Genomic DNA, 17237 nt, shown 5'->3' with positions numbered 1-17237 from the left:
TTCTCCTCCAACTTGTATCACAAAGCTCTCTCTGACCTGAGGCTTGTTATGCATAGTAATCCTTTAGTTCAGATGGTTTTTTTCTCTCTCTAGTTTAATTGTTTCTTGAGAAATATGCTACTGTGGGAAGTGTAAAATGCTATCATATGTGCCACATTGATACTTATATATAGAAATGGAGGGTGCTCAGATCAATGATTAATTATTTGGTCGTTCTTTATCTGGGAAAAGACTGAATTAGAGAGAATATTTGGAAGACAAGAACTTAGACCCATGTGCCCAAATCATTTGCATGGGCTTAGCTTGTCCTAACAAAGCATAGTTTGCTAACTGGGTTTGTTTGGTATTCTCCAATTAATTAGTGCATACTCAAAAATTTTCTTTCTTGATCATGTCCAACGGAATGATTGCTCCCTAATGTTCGATTATCTACCAAGCAAACTAATCATTATTGCTGGCAAACATTGATAAACTTAAGGAGTTGCAGGGCTTATGTAAATGTTTTTCTCCAGAAATCCAAGTGACTTTGTGTTGTCTACTTAGGTTTGAATAATGCTGACTTTGTCCTTTGGAAAGGTACCTTACATGGAATTTGATTGGTTGGACCACCTTGCAAAAGTAAACAGAGACTGTCTTTGCACTTTCACCCTTTTGGGTCCTTATATTACAAAGCTCATAATTATTCCCCGCCCAAATTTATGTATGTGGCCATCCATGATTGGTTATAGCGGCTACATGCGAGAGTGTTAGGCGAAAAAAAATCTCACGTGAAGGATGTGATGCAAAAGTGTTAAGTTTCTGCTGCATCTACCTAACCCAGTGACACCAGAGACGATAATTTGGATGGGCAAGTTCCTATATGTGCGAATCGAGAACTAGTGAATATCTCAAGGAAAGAAAACCTCGAATGTGACTCCTTAATCGAGGTAGCGAATGGTCTCTGCTGATTTCCGCTAAACTTGGCTGGGCCAAAGCGATTGGGGTAGAGGCTGAAGATTAGATATTGTTTCTTGGCTCCAACATCCGTTACATTTAACCCTAGCTACGATGAAGATTTGAGTTGAGACAATATCGGTGTGGAAGGGCACTTGATGTAATGGAAAGCGGTCTTAATGCTGAATATTCGCATAAAATGGGAAGATTTGTTGAGTTACACACGTGAGGATAATAAACGAAAGAAATCCTACATCGGGAATGAAATGTAACGTAATGTGGTGCAGTTATTATCATAATTAGTCCATAACTCGTTGATTTGAGACACTACGTAAAAGTGAGTCCACCTGACTAAGTTGATGGGTTCAAATTCGGTCTGTTCTTTGGTGATCTACGCAAATGAAGGTATCAAATTTCTACCATATCGACCTATTGATACGAAAGTCGCCCTTCCGATAGAGAAAAACGTTGATGAGGCGACTTCTCTTCTACGGTCACAAGTACACAAACACATTTGTCATACATAATATATGTTTGGATGTCTAATTATATGATTAGCTAGCAATCCATTAATGGTGAGTGACCCCCTCTTTGTCCCATCCGATGGGTCCTGATGAAGAGTTGATCTGACCAATGAGCACAACTCGAATGGTGGGCTCTATTAGCTGTCTCAAACGGCACGTAAGAACTCAAGGGAGACCACATCATAACTCGTCGTGTCCTTGTTTTGCTTTCGAGGTTTCAAGGATATGCTAAGACAAACTTTACAAAGTTCCAACCAATTCGATGTGTCAGAATCCACAACCTCTTTATTTTTTTCTCCTTCCGTCAAAAGGTGGACATTAGGACACAAAGGCCGCACGAAGATAAACCGGAAATGTAAAGGGTTCAATGGACCGGCATCGATGCCCTAGCACGTGCCATCATGATTTTGTTGATCCTCCATCGGATATGTACATCCAATAAAGTCTTCTCTTTCATGAGATTAGAGAGAGTTTTTGATAAATTTTTACGTGCCGTTTCTCCTGCATACACAAGATAGGTATGTAATTCGACAGTTGATGCCCCCTTGAGGTTCGGATATTTAGGGGTATGGTACGTCGTACCGTATTATTCATTAATGTTGTATAATTCAGTATAATCACTAGTAATACGAAACTTTTAAGGTCCCCGAGTAAAAGTAAAATGATTAGTTTGCATTCAACTTGTCATATCCCTCAAGATTGGATCTTCAGTGAAAGTTTATGATAACTAAGGTAAATGCGCGAAATAAATTAAAATTTATTGATAAAGTGACGGTACGTGTAAGGTAACACCGGGTTGATAGTCACGTATGTTCCGTTAAAATATTAATGTTATGGCAAGATAAAGAAGGGGCTAATATAATGGTTAATAGTTGTTTTTTAGCCAAAAATGGTGATCAACGAATGATCTTTCATCAAAGGATGCGATGTTTAATTTTTAGAAATGAATAGGATTCTGTGACGATTTGGCAGGGAACAATCGGTATGGCTGTGTTACGACTGAAGATAAACATTAAAGGATAAAGAATTGGCAAAGTACAGTAAACTTGCAAAGAAATTTAATAAGTGTTTGTGGCAGATCCTTTACAAACGAGCTGTCATCTTTCATTTTTATAGCAATGTACAAAACGTAACCGTTGAGAGCGGTTATTCCTCCAATTCTAACTCCTTAATTACTTTCGAGATTCCCAGCCTCTACTTCACTCGCTAACAACCATTCGTTCTTATCGGCAAGTGGCTGTGCTTCGTCTCTATCTTGACCTCTGCACTTCCGACGGCTGGTCTTTCCTCTTTGTATGTCGATCTCCAGCTTTTGCCGATCACCTGACATAGCGACAGTTACCCTCTTTAGTTACCGATTTCTAGCAATAGCTATTGGCCGTCTCGTCGTCAACATCAGTGGATTCTATTGTGGCCTAGGTTGTTTTTGGGCGTCAACAGTCACCATCTATTATTGATTCCAGTGGGCCAAAGTGTTTGGACAGTGATGAGGTCACAATTCCCAACAATAAAACATGTATAGTGAATTATGAAAATTAGTTATCCACACGAATTGATTGGAAGAACTTCATTGACAAATTATTAAAAAGTTTAGACCTAAACTGACATGTTAAAAGATTTACGACTAATTGCCCACCATAAAGTAGGTTTAGAACTCTGCTTGGACAACTTTCCCTCTCTACTTGTATCTTCTGAATGTGTACGTCCTCTCTTTTTAATGAGTGACCCTATCTATAGGCACCCTATGAGGGTGATGAAGAAAATCGTATTAGAAAGATGCTCAAATTAAATCCACAAAGTAATTCCAAATATATAATACGATATCATCTCCAGCTATATTCCTAAAAGTAATTTCTCAAAAGAAACCAAAATATTTTTAGGATGGAAACTGTTTGTCTAACGATCTGACAAGACGATCGATTATTTCTGATCACACAATCTTCCAATCAATAAGTACTTTATGAATACACCCGGTAATGATACATAGATCTATAGTTGAGATTATACGTCCCGACAGTAAAAGCATTTTCCCGTATATATCTAGAAAAGTTTTGCAATATCAATATCTTCTCCAAATGGATCTTCCTAATCACACAATCAAATCTTACTTGACGTGACACCTTTTAAACTATTTTTGTTCAAAATTTCCCAAATGCCGCGAACTTCAAATCATGTCTGATGCATCTAGTGTATGCAAAGTGCATGAAGAGGCATAGCTTCATGCTCTTCGTCTAATACTGGTGTGCCCTGGAGCTTTCTACTTGAAGTCCTTCGCCCTTCACAACGGTGCGGTTCACCTCTTATACTCGTTTGAGGGTTTTTAGAGCTTGAAGAAACTTTAAAATGAGATGTTGCCCTCCAACGACTTATGGAATTTCTCCAACTTCCCAGTTCACATCATCCAAAGAGAAATGAGATGAGACACGGAGCCTTAGTTTATTTCGAGAAAAAATGAATGGTTTGGAATATATATATATATTTTAAGTGATCTCACATTCGCTTGAAATAGTTACTCAATAAAAAAAAATTTCATTACTGATAGCAATTCATGTCTAAACATTTTCGAGAATGATGAAAATATTCATCGTTCATTCTTTTTCCTAAGCAATACAAGCAATCTTTTTTTTTTTAAAGAAAACGTTTCTAAATTATTCATTTTTTGTGAAATAAACGAAGTCTAATTCTTGAATTTATCTTAGAATATAGGCAACGTTGAAACACATCTAGGAGTACTAAAATTGTTTACACCTTTTAAATTCGTGTTGAGGAACATTTGTTTAGACAATTTAGACTCCTATCCGGAAGTACTGAATTTTTTTTTGATCTTTAAGCCTTTTAAGTTTGTTCCAATGGATTTTCTCATAGATAGATTAGACTCACATGAAGGTAAAATTACCAAAAAAATTATAAATTTATTACAATTGTGTCAATTCGGTATTAAACCTTTTTAATTTGGCTAATTTAGTCCTAAACATTTTGACAATTTGTTAATTCAGTCCATTCGGTCAATTTCGACTAAAAATTGTTGACATGGACACCTACCGTTTGACGTGGATGTCAACTATTCTACATGACACCGTTGGAGCTAACGTGGACAATTCTTATACTTTTTCAAAAATTTAATGAACATTTATTATTCTCTTTTTTTTTCATTTTAGTTTGTATTATTTCATTGTGACGGAGAGGCTCGCCTTCACTAGAGACCGCGAGGTCGAACCTTGTGGCCTTCGACCTTGCAACCTCTAGCAAGGGATGCTCTAGTCGGATCGCCAGATGCCTCACCAGCCACAATGGAAAAATATAAAAAGAAAACAGAAAAAGAAAAAATAGAGAAAAATAAAAAGTAAGAACAAAATTCATTAAATTCTTAAAATATATATATGAAAATTTATCCATGTCAGTGCTAGTAAGGCCACGTAGGAGAATTGGCTCCACATTAGTAATTTCCAACTAAAATTGGCCAAATGAACTGAATTAGCAAGTTGTAAAATGGTTTAGGACCAAATTGGACAAATTAAAAGGTTCAAGACATTTGCAATCGGTTTAGGAATTTTTTGGTAATTTCCCTCTCGTACGAAGGGTTTTAACTTTTGTTGAGATTTCCTACATCGCTTAATTATGGGGTTTATATGCTCTTCCATACATATGATCTCTCTCCACTTATCATGTTAAGTTTATATGTTAGATTTTCTAAGAATTTCCATAAATAAATATTCCCGTATTTACGAACATGTTGAACTTTTTTATGATTTAGATAGTTTAGGGTCCTATGTAGAAGCACGATTCTTTTCTTGAAGTAATAGTTAAGATCCTAATCTAGGAGTGTAATCTGTTTTCCATGGATCAGAGATTTTAGGCTTAACTGGATTTCATTACTATGGTATATTGGCCACCACAATTTTCTTTGGCACGATTTTACTTTTCTGAGGATGCCCTTTCTTTGTTGGTTTTTTCAATTCTTTGAAAATTCTCAACCTTCATCTTTCTTGGTTTCATCAATTCGACAGAAATTAAACTAAGTCTTCTAACTGGAGTATTATGAGCATGGATATTTTCTCTTCCTTGGTAGCAGATCGGGCTGCTAAAGCCCAACGAAAGAAAACAATCACTTCAAATTGAGTTTCATCCCCACCTCCTGACTTATTAGATTTACTTTGTACGGATGCTCATTTTAATGGGCTCGGAACCTTTTACAATTGAACAAAGGCATAGCGTTTTTAACCCCAAAAAAAAAAAAAAACCCTTGTTTGAAATTTTTCCTTGAGAATTCTTCTTACATTATCACCACACCTGGTGGACATGCCCCCAATAACTCTTGAGTTCGATGTGTAATTTCGTGCGCAGGAGCGTAAGTTGTCCTCAAACACCAGTTAAAAATAGAAAAAATTACAAAAAAAAAATCATTAATCTATTTTAATTGTGCCAATTTAATCATAATTTTTTTCAATTGAGTCCTAAACATTTTGTATTTGTGCCAATTCAGTCCATTTGACTAATTTTGGCCGGAAAAAATTGCTAATATGGACGCCTGCATGTGTCCAATATTGCACGGCCAGAGCTGACGTGGACATTTTTTAAAATTTTGATTTTTTTCTTTCCTTTTTTTCCTTACTTCTTTTTTTTTTTCCTTTTCCTTCCTTCACCCATTGTGGCCGTTGGATGGCGAGCTATGGTTGGCGAGGGTCGCAGCCATTGCGGCAGCACGCAAGGCCACGTTGCCCAGATCTGGGCAAACGCTGCCTCACCGGCCGGCCATAGTCGACGTCTCTTGCAACCGCACCTTGAAATGGTATGGGTGAGGCCCGCGCTGGACACAATTAATCAGAAAAAAAAAAAATTAACTGTATTAACACAATTAAAATAAATTTATGATATTTTAGTAATTGCTCAGTTAAAAATAAATTTAGTCAAGACTTGCCAAAAAAGAGAGAAGTAAAAATCGAAGTTTTTCAAACCCCTAAGAAGATAGCTGCTCCGTCCTGCACCTTCCAGTTCCTCCACGTTGACAGCGCGCTTCTTCCTCGCTACGGCCATTTGTCCCGCCCCTGCCACGCGTAGTGGCGCACGATCCCACGCCCCGACGAAAGCAATAAAAGGGACTTGGCGACTCTGCCAGAAGAATTCGAAGTGGTTGCTAGAGATAAGGCTTGAGAGGTGAAGTATGGCGACGACTCATCCTGACGTCCCCGGCGAGCCCACCCAGACCGGCACTGCGCTGCTCGAAACCGCCACCTCCGCCATCCAAGGCTTCGGCCCCATCAACAAGATCCACCAACACCTCTGCGCGTAATACTCAATGCTTCAATGTCACTCTCTACTTCTCTTTTAAACAGTGAACCAAGAGCTTTATCATCATCATCTTGTACTTTGTTCTTTGTTGCCTTGTTAAATTTTCAGGTTCCATTTCTACGCGCAAGACATGACGCGGCAGGTGGAGGCCCACCACTTCTGCGGCCACCAGAACGAGGAGATGCGTCAGTGCCTCATCTACGACAGCCCCGGCGCTGACGCCCGGCTCATTGGCCTTGAGTACATCGTTTCCGAGAATCTCTTCCTCACCTTGCCCGACGAGGAGAAGCTGCTTTGGCACAGCCACGAGTACGAGGTGAAGGGCGGGTACCTCTTCATGCCAGGCGTCCCGGGCCCAATAGAGCGGCAGGACCTCGACAAGGTGTGCAAGACCTACGGCAAGACCATCCACTTCTGGCAGGTCGACCGCGGGGACAACCTCCCGCTGGGCCTGCCCCAGATCATGATGGCCCTCACCAGGGACGGGCAGCTCAAGGAGGAACTCGCCCGAGGTAAGCCGGTTCTCTTGCGCAATTCGTCCGACTGTTGGCGCGCACGAGTGAGCGACTGATGTAGGTGATTTTTGGATGCGCCCGTGCAGACGTTGAGAAGCAATTCGGGGTGTCGTTCCAGAAGGAGAGGGAGAACCGGGCGTACATGAAGGGGCCTGAGCACGGGATCCACCCGGTTGCAAACGCGGCGGGGAAGGGGCTGGAGACGGAGCTGAGGGAGGTGGAATGCAAGCCCGTCGAGTCCTTGCCCAGAGTCTTCGTTTGAAGGAGGGTTGTCTGCGTTCCGTCCCGGACAAATTCACAATCGGTTGTGGTCGAATCGTGTTGTAAATAGCGTATGCTGTGGGCTCGTTTTTTTTCTTTTCATGTCAAGAATTGCCGCGGTTGTTTGCAGAGAAATCCTAGGAAAACGCAAGAAACTTAACATAGGTACGCACCGTTTGCTGTAATGTCATCGTCGCTTGAACTAGAAGCAATCTGGTTTTGCTGCTTCTTCCCACTTGGGCTTCTGTGTGTCAAAGCTCTGTAGCTGTAGGTGGTTCTGAATCTCTCCCGGCGATATACTTCTTACAGAGCGCTGGAACACGACCATCGGCGCTCGGGAGAGAACTGGAACTTGCTTTGTCGGGCGCAACAATGGTCTTGGGCCTAACACGATATGGGAATGGATTGAACTAATCTCATCTATAATTAGTTATGCCATGTCTGAGGTACCTTCAAAGAGTATTGTCATTGAATTATTTCATCGTCCTATCTCTAATCAATAAAAACAAAGGTAGCCGTCAAGAATATCACTGCACCAAAAAAGTATCACTCCTGCGTCGGCGATGCCACGTCAGCACCGGCCGGTCAAATAGGCTGAATTGGAGCAATTGCAAATTTTTTACAATTTTTTATTTATTTTCTATTAGGAGGGGAGATTGATGAAAGGGTCAGCCTGATGATCGTATTCATTCATGACTAAGTTATTCTAGACGGAGAAGTACCCAAATTTTACGTGCAGTAAAGATCATGCGGCGATCTCGATAGATTCCGCAGCGCAAACAATAATGAGAAGAAGACCGTCTCTCCATCTTAATCAGTGACGTCACATGTGACATTACGTGTCTAATAATAAATCCGTCTCGAAGGTCCAAACGAATGGCGAAATGACAAAAAGAGAAAACAACCCCCGGTGGGAGGTGCACGTGCAGTGCAATCAAATTGCCTTGGCAAATTGGCATTTTCTTCCGAGTTCCCACTCGGTCAAAAAGGTCTTCGATGCATATGGGCCGACCCGATCCGATCTCGCGCCCGCTCTCCCTCCCTCCTTTCGAGACAGTTTCTATTTTAAGACCGAGCCTCACGTGGCCATTCATTGCTCTGGTCTTGCCCTGCCGAACATGGGGATCGAAGGTCAGGTTGTGATTTTGACTCCGGTGAAAGAGGTCTCTTTCGAAGGCGACTGTTCGAGTGAGTTAGCGCACTCGCGACCCTCCTCGCCGAAAGCGGCAGTTGGCTCGTCCTCTCCCATATCTAAAGATGCTGTCTTCTTCATGGTTCATCGCACGAAATGGTTAAATGATCTTTAACCCCACCTTACTCATTTCAATCTCTCATTGATCTTTCGCAAAAATGCGTCATAACCCTTAATTTATCCGTCGGGCGTGTTGTTTAGTTAGAGTGGTTGAGCCGAGGTCACATAACATACCAAAGTCAAGGTGTGACTCCATCGAAAACCATCAAGTCATAAAAATATTTGCTACAAAGAGAGCTCGGTTAACTGTAATCACTCTGTTTTTGCTAATCATAGGGATTTTGTGGAGCGTATGTAATCAAAAAGGCACATTGAAAATTCGTATACACAAAATAGGCTTTACTAGTAATATAGCAATTTTTGAATAACTATGAGAATAACAGTATATTATGAGTAATAAATTTTTAAAATTAATTATTATTTTTTTTTTACCCAAAACAGATTATTAATCTTACCGTCACCTGAATAAAGAACAACTCATAACCAAAATCTTGAATAAGCAATCGAAAAGATGAAGTTCCTAATAACTCGACATTATATACGTCGAGTAAAATAACACATTAATATATACAAATGACTGAAACATAACAGGAAGTCAACTGTGACACCATTTGGTATGCCCACCTCTGACTTGGTGCTAAAACACTAAAATTGAATGAAAACGTTGTCACAAAGCCAAAATGAAGTTGATGCTCAATTAAATTGTCCGTCCGCTGATCTCTTTTATGACTCGAGCGCCTTGTAAATCACCACGAAACAAGGAAGGATCGCCTTCGGATTGAACACGAACAGCTCCTCCAGATTCGAGTAAACCCCGGCGTGGCCCGCCACGGAGTCGTACGAGCCCCCCGCCGCCCCCGCCGCGGGGCCCTCCTCCTCCCCCGGCTGCGTCGCCCCCTCCTCGGCCACACGCCGGACCCTGCCCGCGATGACGCGGCACACGAGCATGGCCCGGCGGCCGTCGGCGAGCTGGAGGGAGTCGTGGGCCCGGCCGCTGCTGGCCGTGGTGCACACGCCCCCGCCCTGCGGCCTCGCGTGGAAGCCGTGGCGGACGACGGTGCAGACGCCGCAGCCGGGCACGGACCCGCACAGGCTGGTGGAGCCGCCGGAGCCGAGGGCGCACGCCAGGGTGGTGCAGTGGAACCGGAGCAGCTCATTGCCGTCGGCGGCGCAGCGCGGGTTCTTCCGGGCGCTGGCGAGGGCGCGGGTCTTCACCGCGTCCCGGCAGTCCTCGAAGCGCTGGATGGTGCGCTGGGTGTTGTGGACCTTCAGTATCCGTTCGATCTTGCAGATGGGGTTGTCCTTCTTGAGCCAGCTCGACTTGAAGATGATCTCCACGATGTGGCGGCCGGAATCTTCCGGGCCCAGCTCAGACACTGCAAAATAAATAAAAATATTTTTATTTTTAAGTGCGCCATTAATGTTGGGGTAAAACTGCAAAACAGAAAAAAATTAATTGTGGAGTAAAAAAAAAAAAGAAAAAACAATATTTACTCCAACTTGTCGGTGGGGTCACGATTCGCTGAAATGAATAAAGCGGAAGTGGGTATCAACCAATAGTACATCGCCACGTAAGAAACCGAGTGGGGCATCGCTTCGGTTCTCATCGTGACAGCTGTGACGGTGGACTAAGGAGCAAGGAGTAGTAAAAACGCAAAAAGTAGTAAATGGTCCCCCTAACTTAGAAAAAGAAAAAAATTTCGGTGCACCATTAACACGACCGAATCGAGTGCTTATTGATCAAAAGGTAATTCAATTGAAGATTGCCCCAATTTGCGATCTGATACCTTGCGCCATATTGGCAAAAATGCAAGATTCGCGGTGCAATGATCTTCTATATAAAGTGATTTGGTGATTAATCGGGAGCCAAAGCTTTTCATTAAAAGGCGGTTCACTCTAATCGACTACTACTACTTTGTCTTTGCTCAGGCACCCCCAAAAAAAAAAAAAAGATTGTAGTAAATTGCTCTGTGACGTGATACCCTGGCATGTAACACAAGGTGACACAAAAAAGCGATTTTGGTGCACACATGGAAGCAAAGCAAAGATATGCATCAGTAACGGGCAAGTTTTATTCCTTTTATTCCTTTTCTGCTTTCGTGTGAAAGATGATTTAGGCATATAAAAAAAAGGAAATTTAAGTAATTATGTAGAACAAGAAGGAAATAATATCCAACTCTGTTCGTTTCATGAAAAATAATGATATTTTTCTGGGTTTGGCCAAGATACGATAAAGAAGCGAAATATTAAAATACCAGCATGACGAACTGCTTGGTGAAGCTCTAGGCTCTCGAGCTTAGGGAAGACTTCGCCGCACTGGGAGCATGCGCACATGGTTGACCTGGGCGTGTAAGGATACCTGATGGTGACCATCAAATCAAGACCATCTTTGTCATTCGTCATATGAGCCTAGGCTAAAAATAGGCGAAATAGGACGGTGGTTGGTCGATTCTTCTTCGTCGAGGGTCTGAAAAGTTTACCATGTTAGCGTGCGCCCAGTAAATTACCTGCTAGGGTCGACGATCATGTGGCACTCGTAACACCCGGAGAGCTTCCGGAACTGCATGCCCCTCGACGACCCGCCCCCGCCGCCGTGGGTTCTAGTCGACCCGGCCAGCGACCTGGAGGACGAGGACCCGGCCCCGCCTTTGCGGCTCAGGAGGCCGGCCTCCTGGCCGACGGAGCTGCCCTCCGGGGAGTTGTCGGCCCGGTGGACCACGCGGGTGTTGCCGTGGACGACGTCCCGGAAGCTGCATATGGAGCTGCATGAGGAGCCGGCGAGCTTGTTGTTGTTCTTGGAAGGGTCGTGGACGGCGGAGCCCTCGACCTGCTTGCACGTGAGGAGGCTCTTGAATTGGTCCCACGACGACAGCGGCGGCGATGCGGGTGGCTTTTGCTTTAGCTTTGGATCTTGCTCGTGCTGCTTCTGGTGGTGCTTCGTTCGCTTGCGTTTGGAAGGAGGGGGTGGTTTATGCTTGTGGCTGGAGGAGCTGTCCGGTAGGAAAGTGAGGAGAGCCATGAAGAGAAAACAAGAAGAAGAAGAGGAAGAAGAAGAAGAAGAGTTATAAAAGCTCTCTCTTTGATCGGACGAGAGAGGGGAGAGATCCAAGAGGAGGTCTTAAGGGAGAGAAAGGTGGGTGGTGTGGTGGGTCTCCCTTTGTTTAATTGTTCTTTTCCTATTTCTCTGAACTCTCTCTCTCTCTCTCTCTATCACTTTTGGTTTTGGATTAACTTGCGTACTTGTCTTGTAGAGATGGGGCAAAGGCAAGTGCGCTCTTGGCGACCCGAATTGATGATTCGACATTTGGTTGTCTTTGAGGTCGCAGCTTTGCGACTACTTTCTCTCTCGGCGCGACGGGAGGGTGACGTCGGAGCTGATCAGCACCTACGGATTGGTCCGTCATCGCAAAGGGGCATTCAATCATAACCATACAATCTCTCTCTCTCTCTCTCTCTCTCTCTATATATATATATATATCAATCTCACACCCCCATTAAAGCTCTTGATGAGATGGGGTCTAGTGAAAATGCTTCTGGTGGAAGTAGTTGTGGATGAGCCTGGCTTAGGTTTATATCTGTGAGAGAGAGAGAGAGAGAGAGAGAAAGCACGTGATGTGCTTTGGACATCTGACTTTAGGTGGTAGAACATGTTGGGTTTAATGTTGTCCCGGTTGGAGTTATTCCCTTGGTACTTCTCGCCGGACTCTCTCCCTCGTAATACAAAGCCGCCGCGAGCGGATGTGCGCTCTTTCTTTATTCAGGTGCGGAGAACTTTCCCCATATGGGAGCTGCCCTGCGACTCGGCGAGTCAACCCTCTTTTGGCCAGATTTGGGGTGGTTTTGTTAAGAGGGGCATTCGGGTCATTTCCCGAACCAACTGTGTCGGGGGTTGTGGGCCCAGATTCCGGGGGGAGAGCAAGATGGGGAGCGAATGTGCCGAGGAGGGATCGTACACGACGCGCGGAAAGGATTTGGAAACTGGGACCGTCCGCTGCGAATGTGCGTCTTCCCACGCCCCTCCCCACTTGGAGCTCACTGGTTGGATTGCCGAATCTGCCCCTCTTTCCCCCTCTAATGGCCAACGAAACATCTCCAAAATTACAAATCAAGATGAGCGACGACCGTCCTCGTGGGATTATTACAAGACCGGAGTCCAAATTGAGGGTATTCCAATCTCGATTAGCCTCCCCAAACGAATTGCATGCAATCATTAAGATTCGGCTCACAATTACAATGAAATAAAACATAAAAAATATAAATAAAAAAAAAAAGAAAATCGAAACATAAGATTTTATTCTTAATTCATCCTTAAATTAGAGTTACGTCAAATAGAGGATTTTGCTATAATTAATACCTCGCACCTCTCATTACATTCCTCAATTATAAAAATACGAGGTTACCCCGTATTTTTCTATCGATGGAAAGTATGAATCACATCCCAATAGCGACAACCTTAGAATGCAATGTCCAGATAAAAAACCTTAATTGTATAGCATTAATATCTCTTTCTCTCTCCCGTTTTATTAAACATATCTCAAATCAAGCTTTTATATCGCTCTCGTCCATGACCGGTGCGCACGGCCGCTGACACCGAACCGTGAAAGAAGAAGAAGGGGAACGATGTTGCCGGGGATTAGGTTAATGCAATGTCAAAAGACTTGAGCTTAGCAATAAGACTCCAAAAGCCGACCTGGCAAAGCATGATCAAGCTAAGATTGCTTAGAATTGCTGGAATACCTCAAAAACTTTCTACTTTCATTTATATATGGAGATCGTCAACACAAATCAAGCAAAGCTCAACCATCTTACAAGACGCTTGTGACTATAGTTTGCAAACGATACGCAAAATCCTTCTATGGATGTATATAAACGTGAATTTAATTAAGAGTGAATATGTCTCAGGAACACGAATAACGATCATGCGTGCTGGTCGATGCCGGCCCTTCATTCTGGCCGAAAAACCATTGGGGCTTCGTCCAGTGCACTATACCAACTGTCAATGTGCAGACCCGCGCATATGGATCACCAAATGAACCGACAACAAGAACGGAACAAAACATCATCGATCGCTTGCTATGCTAGCTTCCCAAATGATCAGATAAGAATCTTGCAACACCCCTTCTGATCTGCAGTTCAACAACTCCTCTTATCTTTCTGTTTTTTTTTTTTTTTTTTGGCCTTTTTGAGTGAATTAACACCATTGCATTGATTATTCAGTCTGCAAATTTTCTGATGACATCTTCTTTTTTAGACAGAGAGGGAGAGTGGTTGGAGATTTGGCTAACAATCTGTTGCAATATAATAACCGAAAAGGCAGTGGCTCCTTGTCCTCCACAACCATCGCTCTCTGTCCGATCCATGATGGGGCAAACGCTCGCTAATTAAACGAATCGCACAGCTAGCAAAACTATGCTGCCACTAAAACCTTAAACTAAACGGAAAAAAAAAGACGGGGGTTTGTACTAAAAGTACGATCTTGATTTAGATTTATTGCCCGAAAACCAAGTGCTGTCTTCTGGCCAACGCTCCAAGCTTTGTTTACGTTGTTACATCATGCAATGTATATTTGACGAAAAAGACAAATGTTTGATCACCTTTGTGCTCCTAATGACGCCGCTAATCTCTACTTCATGATCCTATTTAATCCCCTTTTGCTTACTTGTTTTTCTTTCTTTCTTTCTTTCCTATTTAAGTCGAATTATTACACAAGGGTCCCTTTTTTTCTTTTTTCTAGGCCCAAAGCAATACTAACGATCACATTCAAAATATCTAACTGCAGCCTAACATGATTTTACTGAGAACTAAATATTCTAACAAGACTAATTGATGGTCAATCTTCACTTAAATAAACCAGAGAACCAGAGAAAGAATCGGCTACCTTCGTGGGAAGGCCATGTGAGCTAGGGTTTTCATGAGGCCGCCTCATTAATCATGAGCACGGAAATATAGGCTTTCATCTGTCCTCACGCCTCAAATCCTATCAAGGACAAGTCCAAACACCACGTGCGCTTTGCTTCTTTGGTTGACTTCGAAGCGCTCCAACTGGGAATACTAATTTACTTATATGATAAATTTGCGTGGAACTGAGCGAAGGCAAAACAAGTTTGGACCAAAATTATGCACTTAATCCTTAGTTTAAACCCTAATTAAGTTCGACACGACACAAACAACGAGAAAACGGGGGGAAAAGACATGAAATTCTGTTCAAAATTTGAACATCGTGGTGTCTTGGTGGATGGAAAAAGAAAAGGATGATATCTTCAGCATTAAATAAACGTTGCACAGCGCGTATTCATGCAAGAGCGACATAAATTAAAGGTGGACCATGTTTTATATCTTTAGGTGCTTTCACGATATTAGGAACTGGGGATACGTGTACCTTCGATTTTTTTCAAAATAAATGGGGAACCGGTTTTGGGTCGGGGATACTACGGGGAGATGCGCTTGCCCTAACTTTGATGAGCAACATTTTGAAAAAACCGAAGTATTTTTTTGGGGGATGAAAAGGGTCTCTGAACCCCACCTTTTGAAGAATTCCGAAACGCTCTTCCTCTTAGCTACGTTCTTTTCCCTTTTTATGAGCCATCCTCGGACTATGTTGGTAAACCTATTTCAAGCTCGAGGAGGGGTGGCTGTGATTTTCCAGTGAATGCAATACAATCCTTATATGACAAGTTGGTCTTGTTATTGCAGTTTTGGATTTAATGACGTGGAACTCCAAACATAGATGGATCAATGGCAAACCCTTTTGAACTACACAGTTGAATTCATGTATCCGATAAGACGCGAGCCCCTCCCCATTAGAATGAATTGTGTTGGTAGAAAATGATGGTTGCATGTGTTTTCTAGCCCAAAAAAAGGAAATTGTTGCTACTTTTTCTTGGTCGCTTGTTGAACGTGAAACAGAATTAGTCTTCGATATTGGTTAAGCAAATGTGTTGATACTTAATAACACCTTTTTTTTTTTTTTTTGGTAAGAATAATAACACCTTTTTTTGCTACTTACTTATCTTGATCTATTTCAAACGTTTTTCTTTTGAAGAGAGTATTTTATAGAGGTGAGCAATCAAGCCGATTCAACCCGGGAGCGGGTCTTGACCAGTTAGATTCTCGATTCTATTCCTTGAACCTGCTGGCTTTACCTGGAAACCTAAAATTGGTTTACCTTTGATCCTAAATAAGTTCTTTTACTTTTTGTTCTATAACTATAAATATTTGTTGAAATTGTATATATTTGACATATTATTCTCAAACAGAAAGAATTATATTTATGATTGACATGTGCATATGATATATGTAAAGAAATAAAATGACAAAAAAATCGCCTAGTTTAGATTCAAGCCAGCTCCGGGGTCAAGAGAGTCTGTTTCTTATTTCAAACACGGAGATCGACTCTGACAAGATAGGTTCCAGGTGTCCACCTTGAAATCGATTACCTAATAATTACTTGTTCCTTCAAAAAGGCAAAGCACCTGGATGGGGAGTATTTTTAGTTAGAAACTCGAGTTGGGATTTTTTTTTTATTTGTTCCTTCCAATACAAAACCATAAAGAAAAAAGAAGAAGAAAAAAAGAGTAAACTTTTCTATCATTTTGCCATATCGTTCACAATCCCATAATTCCTACTGATTATATATCCAGAGAGAGTAACCAAGTTTTCCGATGAAGAAATATGAGTTTAATTATAAAGAAAGCGTAACTAGGTTTGGCCTTCCATAAAAATCATGTGAAACTTAGATAAAAGCGTCAATGAATTATGTCTTAATAACTCAAATTCGCATCATATGTTACAAAAAACCAATGTGGAGAGAGACAGAGAGAGATTCTCGATTCTAATTCACATGTCAAGTTCGTGAACAAATTTTTAAAAAGGTATTCTACTAACATGTGATTCCAAAAAATACCGTATATAAGGTAATTAATTTTTTTGGAAACTTACTTTAACGTGGCATGCAAAGGAGAGATGATAATATGGAGTGAGGAGAGAGCAATGTTCATAGCAAATATTTTGATTGAAATAATGTATTTCAATCAAAATAATGTGAAATTAGCCCTACCACACTCTCAAACTAGAGGTGTCAAACAGATGGATCGGGTTGGGTTTGGATTGGGTCAAATATGATCTGACCCATTTAACCCGTTTTGACTCATTTTTATGCAGTACAAATTTAATGATCCATATCCGATCTGACCTATACCCAACCCGTATTTATTAAACATTTTTATATTTAACCAAATCATACAATACTTGTTTCTTATAATTTGATTAAAAAAATGATATTGCTAAAACACTTTTACGCAATACAAATTTACTAAATTTTTTTAATTTTTTAAAAAGTATTTTCTATTTCTCTTTTTTCCTCCTTCCTCCTCCCTCCTCTTTTTGTAACCTCCGTCCGACGCCCGGCAACCGGCCATGTCCTAGGGAAGCCCCGCAACCGGCCGCATTCCTGCGACCTCTAGG

General features: G+C 41.9%; 2 protein-coding genes across 3 annotated transcripts; one reads left to right on the top strand and one right to left on the bottom strand.

The window, feature by feature from the left end:
- The first annotated feature begins 6577 nt into the window (after positions 1-6577).
- Positions 6578-7757, top strand: LOC115738719 (oil body-associated protein 1A-like). The gene is made up of 3 exons (XM_030671430.2): positions 6578-6743; positions 6855-7258; positions 7348-7757. The coding sequence occupies exons 1-3, from the start codon at positions 6619-6621 to the stop codon at positions 7521-7523; spliced, it is 705 nt and encodes a 234-aa protein (XP_030527290.1). The 5' UTR covers positions 6578-6618; the 3' UTR covers positions 7524-7757.
- A 1483-nt stretch (positions 7758-9240) lies between these two features.
- On the bottom strand, positions 9241-11897 carry LOC115738785. Of its 2 annotated transcripts, XR_007197648.1 has the most exons (4): positions 11282-11897; positions 11030-11133; positions 9406-10150; positions 9241-9373 (listed from the first exon to the last, which is right to left on the bottom strand). XR_007197648.1 is itself a non-coding variant. In XM_048275260.1 (3 exons), exons 1-3 carry the CDS (start codon positions 11791-11793, stop codon positions 9498-9500), a joined length of 1269 nt encoding a protein of 422 aa, XP_048131217.1. In that variant the 5' UTR covers positions 11794-11897; the 3' UTR covers positions 9241-9497. The 2 variants fall into 2 exon arrangements, 1 of the variants encoding a protein (XP_048131217.1); XM_048275260.1 differs by having other exon boundaries at positions 9241-10150.
- Between the last annotated feature and the right edge of the window lie 5340 nt (positions 11898-17237).

This window comes from Rhodamnia argentea, chromosome 2, assembly GCF_020921035.1.
Source record: "Rhodamnia argentea isolate NSW1041297 chromosome 2, ASM2092103v1, whole genome shotgun sequence".
NCBI lineage: Eukaryota > Viridiplantae > Streptophyta > Magnoliopsida > Myrtales > Myrtaceae > Rhodamnia > Rhodamnia argentea.
The sequence above is the reverse complement of the archived record's forward strand: the minus strand, read 5'-3'. Positions and strand labels throughout refer to the sequence as shown.

What these genes read in the sequence shown, in the direction of transcription:
- LOC115738785 (XM_048275260.1), bottom strand. Translation starts at nt 11,793, where the DNA reads ATGGCTCTCCTCACTTTCCTACCGGACAGCTCCTCCAGCCACAAGCAT. An exon ending in ATGATCGTCGACCCTAGCAG is followed by an intron (nt 11,134 to 11,281) that starts GTAATTTACTGG and finishes GGTCACCATCAG; the next exon opens with GTATCCTTACACGCCCAGGT. An exon ending in CCAAGCAGTTCGTCATGCTG is followed by an intron (nt 10,151 to 11,029) that starts GTATTTTAATAT and finishes TTTATTTTGCAG; the next exon opens with TGTCTGAGCTGGGCCCGGAA.
- LOC115738719 (XM_030671430.2), top strand. Translation starts at nt 6,619, where the DNA reads ATGGCGACGACTCATCCTGACGTCCCCGGCGAGCCCACCCAGACCGGC. An exon ending in ATCCACCAACACCTCTGCGC is followed by an intron (nt 6,744 to 6,854) that starts GTAATACTCAAT and finishes TTAAATTTTCAG; the next exon opens with GTTCCATTTCTACGCGCAAG. An exon ending in CAAGGAGGAACTCGCCCGAG is followed by an intron (nt 7,259 to 7,347) that starts GTAAGCCGGTTC and finishes GCGCCCGTGCAG; the next exon opens with ACGTTGAGAAGCAATTCGGG.